At 38.0% G+C, this 12,702-nt stretch overlaps 1 protein-coding gene across 1 annotated transcript in view; it reads right to left on the bottom strand.

The window, feature by feature from the left end:
• The window catches only part of HOATZ (HOATZ cilia and flagella associated protein), a 31,430-nt gene extending 19,828 nt beyond the window's left edge, over positions 1 to 11,602 (bottom strand). The window contains exons 1-3 of the mRNA XM_036861807.1: positions 11,365 to 11,602; positions 10,823 to 10,861; positions 10,263 to 10,333 (exon numbers count right to left, since the gene is read on the bottom strand). Of these exons, the coding sequence (XP_036717702.1) occupies positions 10,263 to 10,333; positions 10,823 to 10,861; positions 11,365 to 11,590 (336 nt within the window). The 5' untranslated portion in view covers positions 11,591 to 11,602. The remainder of the gene's footprint in view (positions 1 to 10,262; positions 10,334 to 10,822; positions 10,862 to 11,364) is intronic.
• Positions 11,603 to 12,702: the final 1,100 nt, after the last annotated feature.

The raw sequence follows: 12,702 nt of genomic DNA, 5'->3' as shown, positions 1-12,702 counted from the left end.
CTAAAATGAGAGAAACATATCAGTCATTACATAAAAGGGAGTCAACAATTTTTCTTAAATGTAGGTTTTGATAAAACATGAATTTATCTGTTTTGAAGAAGAAAAAAATGTGTATTTTCTTGGTTCTGTTACATATTTTTTCTTAATTCTGTTACATATATTTTAATGGAAAGCCAATAGTAATTACCTGAAGAGCATAGCTCTTATTTTATTTTTTTTAATAGTCTTCTTTTTTTAAAATATTTATTTATTTATTTATTTATTTATTTGTTTGGCTGCGTCGGGTCTTCATTACGGCACGCTGGCTTGTCTCCAGTCGTGGTGCACGGGCTCCAAAGCGTGCAGTCTCAGTAGTTGCGGTGCATGAACTCTGTAGTTGTGGCGTGTGGGCTCCACAGCGCGTGGGCTCTGTAGTTGTGGCACACAGGCTTAGTTGCCCCGTGGCATGTGGGATCTTAGTTCCCTGACCAGGGATGGAACCTGCGTTCCCTGCATTGGAAGGTGGATTCTTAACCACCGGACCACCAGGGAAGTCCCGCATAGCTCTTATTTTAAAAGTCACACAAAACAAATGCATGAAAGTATAAGCATAAATGATTTTTTAAAACTGCTTTATTTATTTTTTAAATTTCCCAGCTTGTTTTTAATTTTTTAAAATTTTTATTGGAGTATAGTTGATTTACAATGTTGTGTTAGTTTCAGGTGTACAGCAAAGTGAAAAACTACTTTAATGTTGCTTTAAAAGGCACTTATTTTTTAAAAAAGCAATAAGTGAGATTTGAATTTTAATGTTGAGAACAATATGAGCATAAAATGAATTATTACACCTTTAAATTCAATAAAGTATAGATATATTAAAGATACTTCTATATATGATTGAATTATATACTATTGATGATTTGCTCTACGATAATTACCAAGACTTGTCCTTAGCAAACAAGTAACTGCTGAGTCTTTAATGTTTTCATCATGTTGATGGTTACACACATATGATGAATGGGTGAATGGGACTGACCTCATCTTTTAGGTATGTCTCTCCTGTCCTGCCCATTAGGTTGTAAGAAGGAGAGGGTGGGGGATTCTCCATCCAGATGACTCTATCTCATCTCTGGCCCATACTTCTCTAGCCCATATATTTAGCCCACAGGCCTATTTGACAGCTCGAATAGGCTTATCATTGCTTATCTCAAAGGCACCTCACACTCCATGAGTCTAAAACTGAACTTCTAACCCCTTCCCACTTCCCCCAAAACCCCCAACACCTGACCTTTATTTAACGTTCCTTGTTTCAGAGAATGGCACCATCCATCCTGTTGTGCAAGCCAGAAAACTATGAGTTATCTTTGATACCTTGCTATGCCTCACCATCCATATCCAATACACAACTGAAGTCCTACTTATTTTACTTCCTAAATATCTCTTAAATCTATCTACTTTTTCCTAATCCAAACTACCATCACCTCCCAACTGGATGATTGCAATGGCCTTCACTCTGGTTTCCCTACTTCTGCTCTAGCTACTTTTAATTCATTCTCTTGAATTTTTTCAAACAAATCTGATATTATCATCCCCCAGCTTAAAACCCTTCAATGGTTTCTTATTGTTTATGTACTATGGCCTAACCTTCCCATCACCACACTGGCCATTCAGCTTCGGACACGCGCTATGCTGTTTCTACTGTCCGGAATGCTCTCGTAATGCTCCCTCCACTCCTCCTTCTGGCCTAATTAATGCCCACTCTTCCTTCGAATCTCAGCTTAATCTTTGCAGAAATTCTCCCTGACTCTTTTGATTGGATCAATACTGCCCTATTAAATGTGCCTCTAATATCATGTAAAATTCTTCATAAATATCTCTCTCCTTAATTAAATTGCAAGTTTCAGATAAGGACAGAGTTTGTATCTTGTTTTTTGTTGTTGTTCATCATTGTTCTCCAGTGCCCAGCACAATGCCAGGTGTACAGCAAAGTGAAAAACTGCTTTAATGTTGCTTTAAAAGGCACTTATTCTTTAAAAAAGCAATAAGTGAGATTTGAATTTTAATGTTCACTCAATAAATATTTGTTGAGTGAATCTTGCACAATTTTCCCAAATCAGATTCTCCTAACTTTTGGCTTGGGGTCTTATCCTATTGTTGATGTCTTTGCTTGGCTCTTCTTGCCTGAGCTTGACATTGCCTCTTCAGCTTTGGCCCTTTCCTTGCCTACATCTCTTCTTTTTTTAAGGCTACAAACTTTTCAACTGCTTTGGGCAAACATTCTGTAAAGTTCAGTTTGGACTTGTGACCCTACACTTCAGTGCAGGGCCCTCACCTGTATGCATTGAGACCCATACAATGTCCAATTCAACTTCACACATAGAGACTAATGTCTATACCTACTCCAACATCTACATTATATCTATTGGGAACATTTATGGCCATAAACCCCAGAGAATGCAAACGTAATATATAAAACTTTATAACCACAATTAAGAACTATCTTTTTTCTTTCTGTTTTTACTTATTCAGTGCTCTAAAAATTTATCCTTTAAAATAAAAGTTTCAAAGTTCAGATAAAATATCTTAAATAACTTCTAAGTTTTTTCAAATAAATTACTGAATTAGTGTTACAATGAAAATATGCCTTTTTCTTCCTTAAATAGTCATTTAACAGAGTTTATCTCAACAATAGAATCAATTATTAGTAAATTGATTTTTGAACAGTATCTTTTGGCTTGGCCAAGAAAAAATTACTATGGTTAGGTGAATTGTCTCATATATTGATGGCTCTGAAGTAGTTTTCTGGGTATGGCAGTAGAGAATGACATAAATGTTTAGGAAGGTGATTGGAGTTTGGGGGAAAGGTACATGCTTCTAGGAATTTGTTTTTTTTTTTTTTTTTTTTTTTAATTTTAAAACCAAGCCTATCTCTGTACCAAAGTTCTACTGTATAGAATATTGTCTTGTCCCATGTGTTCAAGTCCATGTCTTGTTTCTTTGTCTAGCATCCCCGACACTCTGGGACAGTGGCCTTGACTTATTTTCTACTCCTGATGCTGAATTCTAATTCCCACGTCAAGATTTCTTTTATATGCTGTTGAACCTTGGCACCATGATCTTAAATTTCCATTTATTGCTTTTTTCTGGTATCGCTTCCTTCAGAGAACTGATAATGCTCATTGACTGTGGCTTTCTTCTGTGGCCTACAGACTGTATTTCCACTCTTGTCTGTTGCTTGCACATCCTTTTCACAACTGACTACATGTCTGTTCGTTCCCTCTGAGTCTGTGAGGCCTCTGAGTCTTGGTGAATCCTATTTTGGACCGTCCTATTAATGAGTACCTCATATGCCATCCAGCTCAAGGAACTGGACTATCATGCAGGATTCTGGTCCAGACAAGTTACATCATCTATTTATTCACTCATAAGCATTTATTTGGTAGGTTAGGAGATCATCTGATATTTGTCAGGTCTTGTGATTATAAAGTCGAAGAAGTCATGATCCTTTTCCTTAAGAAACTTAGAGCCTGTAGGAGAAATACCTCAACTACACCACAGTACATACCTCAACTACACTACAGTACGATATGTCAGTGATTACGACTGGGGAATGCACAGGGTACTAGGGAAGCACAAAACAAGGGGCATTTGTTATCAGCCTGGGGAATATATAAGGGTGAGGAAAGACTTGAATGTGACTATTTTTGAATTGTTTTTAAATACAAGTAGGCATTAGCTAAAGGGAGAAACGGGAGAAAAGCATTTCCAAGCGGAAGAAACTGTAGACTCAATGTCACCGAGGTGATCATGTCTCCTAGGTTCCTGCCTGTCTTTGATCACAACATTTCACCAATGGATCAATATATAGCCTGGTTTTATGTATATTTCTCTTTATAGACACCTTATTTAAAATACCTTGCTGATTCATCAACATTGAACTCATAGCCAACAGCACTTATAACTCATGTCTGAATAAAGCTTATCTAATGCATGTATTTTCTCCATAAGGCATATCACAACCTTCTTGCACTTAAGAACACTAGACAGTACTTCAGCACTTGGAGGCTATTTAAAACAGCGAAATCATCAAAAAAAAAAAAAAAAAAAAAAAAAGCAAAGAACGTGGCACTTAATAAACTGCAAAAAGGAAACCTGTTCACGGTATGAGCTGAAACAAGAAGGCAGAACATTGCCTTGTTCAGCCTCAGCTAGGAACATGTGTGTTGGGCAAATCAAATTTTTCTCTGCTCTGTGAATGTCCTCCAATGACCATGAAAGTGCTACAGGTATTGATTTTGGGGTTACAAATAAACTGTTGCTAGTAAGTTAATTTGCATATACAGAATTGTGAATAATGAGGATTGACTATATTTCCAACACAGTGGCTTGGGGAACTGCAAAATCTCAGGAGCCAAATAGACAAACGGCTGTATCACCTCAGGCTCTGAGGGTATGCTTGACCACACCTATTGTGACTAAAATACCTTAGCATAGAAAGTGATTAAATGGTGAAGTAAATATAGACACAGAAAATTTTAAATTTTCTTATCTGGCTCCAATATAACTTACCTGCATATCTTTTCATCTTGCCGTTGATAGAGGCAAAGGGAAAAGGCAGATTATGGATTTGATTTCAGGTATGTTGTATTTTCTGAGTTACCTGATCCACAGAATTACCCAGTTCTTCAATAAATTCTATTTGATTCACCCTACTGCTTATAAGGTGTTTAAAAATTTGAACAATAAGGCTTCATGTAGCTGGAATCAAATTGATAGTTCTGCCTTTATTTAAAAAAATACACCATCCTTTTTTGCTTCATTCTGTGTTCAGTAGTTTCATTTAATCATGTTTTACCAGGAGATAGATAGTATGGGTCCTTGCCTAATTGTACCGCGGGGCTTAAAATGCTTTTATTTTGTTCTTAGAGTGAATGTATACAGAAGAGAAAGTATACAGATCTTTGGAAAAAAGAGGATGCGATGCATTTGGGGCATGACCCTATCCAACTCTGGGGCTGGGTCTGCCTGGGGCAATGAATTCAGCTATTTGATCTCAAATCTCATTTCTTACCCTGAGTATCTTTTCTCAGATGTTGCTAAAGAAGATTAAGAGGGGAACCTCATCTGTCAACTGAAAATGTTTCCCCAGATTGAATAACGTTTGAAAACAAAGTGGTACAATAGAGGATTTAAAAGAGTGATTCATATTTATGCAATCTTTTAATTATCATTTACTACCAAAATATTTGCTTGTTACTGTGAATGCACAGTCTGTTTTTATGATTCTGCCTCTTGAATTCTTTGACAAATTAGGAACAACAAGAATTTAAATAAGTATCTTTTGTTGGTGAAGGAGAAATCCACCACTTCCTAATGGTATTTATTTTATGGAGGAAAAGGAACTTTGTTATTATTACATGAGGGCAGGAAAGCAAAATTAAAACAAAGCCAGATAACACTGTGACTGAGAAAAATTTGGTTTGTCTGGGAAGCCATTCCTGGGCAATTTGACAACAGAGAGGATTTTCTTTTATCTGAGCATCCTGGGCAATGACACTGAGGAAGTTTATTGTGTCTTTGGTTTGGCTCTACAAAATTGACTTATAATGATTCTGAGTATCCCTTTGAAAGTGTAAGATAATGGAGGATAATGTTAAAGTTTTCCACTTTCATGATTCGGTGTCTAAAAATACACCTTTGTGAAACTTCTTAGACTCTTTTTCTAAGAATGTTCTCATCATAGCATGATTTGCTTCTGGTTCACTGAAGCACCATATAGCAAATTGACTTTTGAGGAAGGCTTACACTATGGTCAGTATTGGTTGTAAAGGTTGTGTGACTGAACAGATTTAAAACCCCATTCCCAATACAGAGTATATATTTATTGTTGTTCTGCAGATTGCATATTTTCCTTGTGAAAACCTTTAGTTTATATTCACTCACGTTAAAACTCTGATTCCAGATGGACATTTCTAAATACGTCATCTATATACATGCCTTAAAGTACTGCTCTGATCTTTTCTTCCTCCTCCCAGCAAATGAATTATTTATAATTCTTTTCATAAAGAGATAATCAGCTAAAGAGCTTTCTTAAAGGTGGCAAAACTAAAAAGCAAATTAATTTTATGATTTCAAAGAATTAGCTGACTATTCATTTCTTATAATGTTTTCAAACTACTTTAGAACTCTCAAAGGAAGAATAATGGTCCAGTTGAGTGCTATACGGTTTCCTTTATGGACAGAGTAAGCCATTTAATCTTGACAGACTCAAATTGTTCTTGATTTTCTGCCGTGGATATCCATTGCAGAAATAGTACTTGTGATTAATAGCATTTTGTCCACTAACCAAAAGCATTTATAAGGTATACCTGGAAAATATTCCAAAATGGAGGATAACATTAAAGTTTTAAAAGTTTAGCAACTGAAAAATCAATATCAGTTGGGGAGAAAAAGCTATAAAAGTAGTTTTAGGAGAGACAGAGATAAATTTTTAGATTTTCATTAATTTTAAGGAGAAAGTGGAAGAAAAAACATTTAAGAGACTTGATGGGAAATATTTTTTTCCTTTTTATAATGAAAATTATACCAGGCATTTACTTATACAAATGTATATATTCAAAATATGTAGAAGATTCTCAAATTGAATAGATCATTGTAAATGTTTTATTAGTTACCTAGAACCTCCCACCTCCCCATTTATGTTGTGCCATTAAGGTAAGAATTCTAGAATGGTGGTGGCAGCAATGCAGAGAGAGTACTACAGACTTAGAAAAACAGCAGTATCCAAAAATAGATTCTATGTTTTAGTGATTACAGGGAGTCACATTTCCTCCCATCATATATAGACCCACGAGGTAAAAGCAAAACCGAGATGCGAGGGGATATGCTAAATTGCTCCTAAAGCAGACTTGCAAACAGACTAGCTTTGGGGCATATCCTTGCAAAAATTGTCAGCCTAAAAAAATTTGCCAGATGTGTATATGTACAAAAGGCTAACCAAAATGGTGTTATCACTGTATACAGCATATGTTCACTGATTAATTCACTTATGAATTTATTTATTCAGTCAACAAATATCGATATTTACTGAGTTTCAATAGCCGGAAAAGCACAAGAGTTAAGTAAATAAGAAATGACCTCTGCCCTCAGGGAGGAAAAGAGAGTTAACATTTGTTGAGAGAAAACAATGGCCCGGCGCTTTACATATCTTATACCAACTCGATGAGGGGAATATTTTTATCATTCCTCCTTCTCTACCTGAGGAAGCTGAGCCTCACAGGGGTTAAATAGGCTGCTCAAGGTCACTCATATAGTAAGTGGCCGAGTCAGACTTCCAAACCCTATGGTGCCTGGAATTTAGCAGGAAGGACAGAAACATACCTATAACACAATTACCTATAACACAGATCGTGACTTGCTCTGACAGCACAGAGAAGGGAGCTATTCATTCTGTTGTCTCTAAGTCACCTCTGGGAAAGCTTCACAGAGAAGTTGCATTTGAGCTGGGCCTTGAAGGTAAATGGGGGAGAGCATTTCAGGTAGAGACACGAAAGTGCATTGTAGGTTGAAGAAACAGCGTATAGTCACTGTTTCTCACACTTGTATTCATACCACAGTTTTGAATTTTAGAATATTTGGCAGCATAGCTGAACAATGCCCTGGCCAGCAATCATTACAACACAATGAGTCTCACAGGCTTTGGAGTTAGGAGACAGGCTTTGAATCTAGGCTCGGCCACTTACCAGTTGTGGGAACTTTGGAAAATCATTTAAGCCTTGTTTGATTAAATGGGAATAATCCTCATGAGGCTATTTTAAGGAGAATATGAGTTGATGCATGTACAGTGCTTAGTTTAATATATATAGCACATGGTAGACACTCACTAAATTGGGTGTTATGAGTACCACATCACAACAGTATCTGAGGATATCTGTAAGAGCCTTCAGTTATTACACAATTCTCTTGCTTTTTTCACCATGGCATTGTTTGACTAGAACTGTATCGTACCAAACTGATTCAGCTCTCCTATATACTCGCAAGGCACAGTTTCAGTAATATTCTCTTTCTATCCTGCTGGCTTGCTGCTTGGTTGGGCCTCTTGTCTTGTACTCTCAACATCATAGAATCTTCTTTATACTGCATTGCAGGACCCACTTGACTTAATGTACAATGTGGCAGATATCACAGTATAATGTGCATGCTTAGGTTTAGAAAAAATATGTTTTACCCATTTACCATTTCGGTAGCACGTATGGGGAGGGGTACACAGTGTCCCCAAGCCTAGTGGTGAGAACCAACTGTACAGAGTAGGCTGCATTGGGGGTAGGGTGGGGTATAGGGGAAGGAGGAAGGAGAGTGGTAGAAGCCAGTCAGGTTATAGTCAGACTGGAAAAGAACTTGAATATCATGCTGGAGAGTCTGGTCTCCATCCTGCAGAAATGGAGAGCCAGGGGAAAAAAAACAAAAGTAGGTGTATGGACTGAATTGTGTCATTTCCACCCCCACTCCTGCAATTCCTATGTTGAAGCCCTAACCCTCCGTGTAACTCTATTTGGAAACAGATCCTTTAGGGAGGTAAAGTTAAATGAGGTCATTAGGGGCCCTAATACAATAAGACTGGTGTCCTTACAAGATGGGGAAGAGACACTAGAGCTTTCTCCCTCTGCCATGTGAGGACACAGTGAGAAGATGGCCATCTAGAAGCCCGGAAAGGAGGCTTCATCAGAAACCAACTCTGGAGGCACCTTGATCTCAGATTTCCAGCCTCCAGAACTGTGAGAGAATAAAATTCTGTTATTTAAGCCACGTGGTCTGTGGTATTTTGTTATGGCAGCCCTAGCAGACTAATACAGTAAGAAAGCAGCATAATAGGATTTGGGTTTTAGGAAGATAACTAGTGCAGCATGGAGGATATTCTTTGTTTGGTCAACTCTATAGATTCTTTGAAGCTCAGTTCCTTTGGGAAGATTTCTTGATTCCTTAAGCTTGACTTTGATGTCCTTCAATGTGTTCCCATAGTATTAAGTGCATACATCTATCATGAAAATGTATCATAATTCCTGCCTTTAATTGGCATTCTCCCCCACCAGATTATAAACTCCTTGAGATCAGGGAACACATCTTGTCTTTGTATTCCCAGCATCTAGTACAGTACTTGGCACATGGCAGGATCTCAAAAGATATCTGGGAATTAATTAAGTAATTAATAATAGAAGAACCTGAGGCAAGGAAATCAGTTCTAAGACTACCATTAGCAGAACATCTACTTGTAACTCATCATATTGTCTTAATTGTTTGACAAAAGATGAAAGAAGTTGATAATAGTTTGTCTTTAATCTTTTATTACTAATCCCTTCCAAAAATGAAATTAAAACACGCTGAAGAAGTCAACTTTTAATGATCTTTGCTTCACTGAAAATTAGGTTCCCTTCCCACTATTAAGTCCTGATATAAATATACATTATCTAATATCCTCAAGAGAGAATAAAATGCTGACTATTTCTAATCACTTAATTTGTTTGGAGGAATCACCAAGAGTCCACAAAGGAAACTAATGTGATCAGCAAACTCACATGCATTGTTCTGTAATTTATGTAGAATTCCCGCTAAGTCTTTTGGACTTTGCCAATACATCTGTTGATTAAAGACATTAGGCCAGACGAATCCTCTATCTGCTTTTAAAGTACAGGAACAGTTAGAGGAATGGAATTTATCCATTAACCACATAAAATGTTTCTATAAATCACTGTACTAATTGTTGAGTTAGAGGCTGTGTCTGCAAAAGAAAAGCAAACAAGGGATGTTGCCAAGAAGAGACATGTTCAGTTGATTTGACAACACCAATGTGTTTAATTGCAGCCTTTAGGCAAAATGGTTCTAGATGACGGACTCATTCCTCTGATCACTTAATTTTGACCTATTAAGATAGGCAATTCTATTCAGTTTTTCCTGTTCTTACAATATTTCTGTTCTTACAACACTGTATATGGTTTGGGGCCTTATTGGGTGGAAAGTGTGTGAATCCATCTTTCCCCACTTCCCTCTGATTTCATTGTTCTTACACATCCTTGGGCTTTTGCAGAGACTGAGAATAGCCAAAGTTTAATAGAATTTCTTAATCTTAAATTAAAATTCTAATAAAGGTCTTCCTATTGCTCAAGCTGATATACTAGAAGCAGAAAATTTTTATATGCATATGTTAGAAAAAGAATAATTGGGATGATTTAGAAAATAATAATGAAATTTTAATGCAAATCAGATGACTTTCTGAAATATTGGCCTACCTTTTGGAGATACTTTTTTTTCTCCTCAGATTCCTGAATCTTTAGGGTTTCAGCAATGACATCTCTTCTCTCTAAAGAAAATAGAATCAAATACAATCTGAAATAATTTTATCATGATTTTACAATCATGTTGATAAAAAATTAAAGTTTAAAAGGTAATACATAAAGTAGGAAGGTAAACACAAATATGTACTGTCTTGAAACTTTATGAACCAGATTCATAAATAACTGGAGACTGAATTAATTAGCTCTGGCTGCAGGGAACCTCTAATCTCTTTAGAAGAGGAGTAGCCCAAGTCCAGAGACAAGAAAAGGTCTCTAAACAGAACTTACTTGCAGTATCATAGATTACAATTTCTACATTCCTATTCAATGTGTTATAGGAATTTAGGCATTTTCCTCTGGATAAATGGGGTGGTCCCTGAGGCAGGGTCTTGGTATGCAATTCAGAAAGTTATGCCAAAGGAAGAAGTTGTATCTTTACACTTATTACCTATATATATATATTTTTTAAGAGTCTAGGAATCAGGATATTGAAAGGCATAAAACTTGGTACTTACTGCTTTTCTCAAGGAAAAAAGGCTGGAAGTAACTTTTCTCTAAAAAATACAAAAGGGAAGTAGTCATTGGAAAAACCACAGCATTAAAGGTATTTAATTTTTCTATACCTGTAAAAATTGCATAATAGTTTCCCATCTTAGGCCTTACAGGTCAGGGAACTTGGTTCCTAATGTTGACTCTGCCTTCAACCTTCTCTAGGGCTTTCACTTTTGAACTCTATTATGTGAAAAACCATCCTTCATATCCTTTCAGCCAACATATAACATTTGCCGAGATTATTCTACACCGTTTAGGCAAATAGATGTCATAACCAAGGGATATTTTCAGATGGACTTTTAGATGTAACAAAGATACCACTGATCATTTTGGGGTGGAAGGATTGCTGGGAAGATTTTAGAACTGTTTTTTCAGGGTTTTAGACATCTGAATGAAAGATTCTTATTTTAGAATTAGGTTCGGCAGTTTCTCCTGGGAGGGGCTCTGGTGTCTGCCCCGTGGTTACGGAGGAGGCAGAAATCGCTGACAGGAGGCAGCTACTCACCAAGCGCACTGCTCCTCGAGGGCCGCGCCACCGGCAGACGCTGACTGCTACCTCTGGACAGCACCAACTGAGATTCGTTAGGGGGATACATTGACGCCCCGATCCAGAACTGCTTGGCCAAGTTGGCATCGTGATCCGAAGAGCCGGTGAACACCAGTAATCCCTGCGGGTGAGTTTCACACGACTCCCTTCGGCTGCTAAGACCGTTGCTGGGCCTCGTTTCCATGGCAACTCAGGACGCTTCTCCAAGCTCCCTTGCCCTTCTCCCAGCCACCCCGCCCCGCCTGCCCCCCCTCCACCGGAAACCCGCTAAGTTGGCCACAACCACGGCCGGAAGCCCTTAGTTTCCTCGATAGAAGCTGGGGTCTAGCGCGCGCGCTTGTGCGCCACCTGAATCCCACTTCTGCAGTGATCGCAGACTTCGGGACCAGTCCAAGCCTTCGTGTCGAGATAGGAGAGTCAAAACATCAACTTTGGGGCGTCTTGTCCTGTTGGAGTCAGTGGGGGAGCACTTCAGCTCTCTTTTATTCTGAGTTAGCCTCCACCCCACCACCTCCACCCCCCGCCCCCCCCCGCCCCCCCGCGACCAGCTTCCTTTCCCCCCAACTATATCTAAATAAAGCTTCCCTTAGCTCCACCGTCCCAATCCCCTTTCCACACCAGATTGCTGTAGCTCAGCACCCTCTATGGGGAAGTTCTGGGCCTGCAGTGGTTGGTGAATTCAGTAAGGCAGCTAACAACCTAGCCTATGGAAGCTAGAGGTGTGAACTGGGCTGATAGGCACCTCTGTATATAATGTTTTATACACTTTCTCCCCTGCATCCTTTAAGACCAATCTTACGAAAAGAAGGTCGATTTAGATTGTAACATCAGTCCCACTAAAAGCTGCTTAGACTGCAACAGTTGTAAATATATCGGATGAGTGGACCCAGTCCCTTCATGAAAAACACTATAAAAATTTTGGTTAATGAATTCTTATAAAAATATTAATAAGTGTATGTGCATAGCTTTCCCGGGAGATCTGGTTAATCTAGGAACAATTTAACCATTTCAGCGATAGGAAAGTTGTAATTACTGTGGCAGGAATTGAAATGGACATCATAAAACCAATTTAGGAAAGGAAATGGACACATTGGTAATAACCACAATTTAGTTTCCTTATGGCCTTATGGTTTCCATAGTGACCTTATGGCACTTTATGCTTTCAAGATATTAATACAGTCCCACAGAAAGATAGCTCAAAAATTGATAATTACAAATCTATACAATGACAGTCAGCTAAGGAGAAAAATCCTATTCCCCAACATATCCGAAAATTTTTTGGTTCAGAGCCTGAAG

This window comes from Balaenoptera musculus, chromosome 8, assembly GCF_009873245.2.
Source record: "Balaenoptera musculus isolate JJ_BM4_2016_0621 chromosome 8, mBalMus1.pri.v3, whole genome shotgun sequence".
NCBI classification, from domain to species: domain Eukaryota; kingdom Metazoa; phylum Chordata; class Mammalia; order Artiodactyla; family Balaenopteridae; genus Balaenoptera; species Balaenoptera musculus.
The sequence above is the reverse complement of the archived record's forward strand: the minus strand, read 5'-3'. Positions and strand labels throughout refer to the sequence as shown.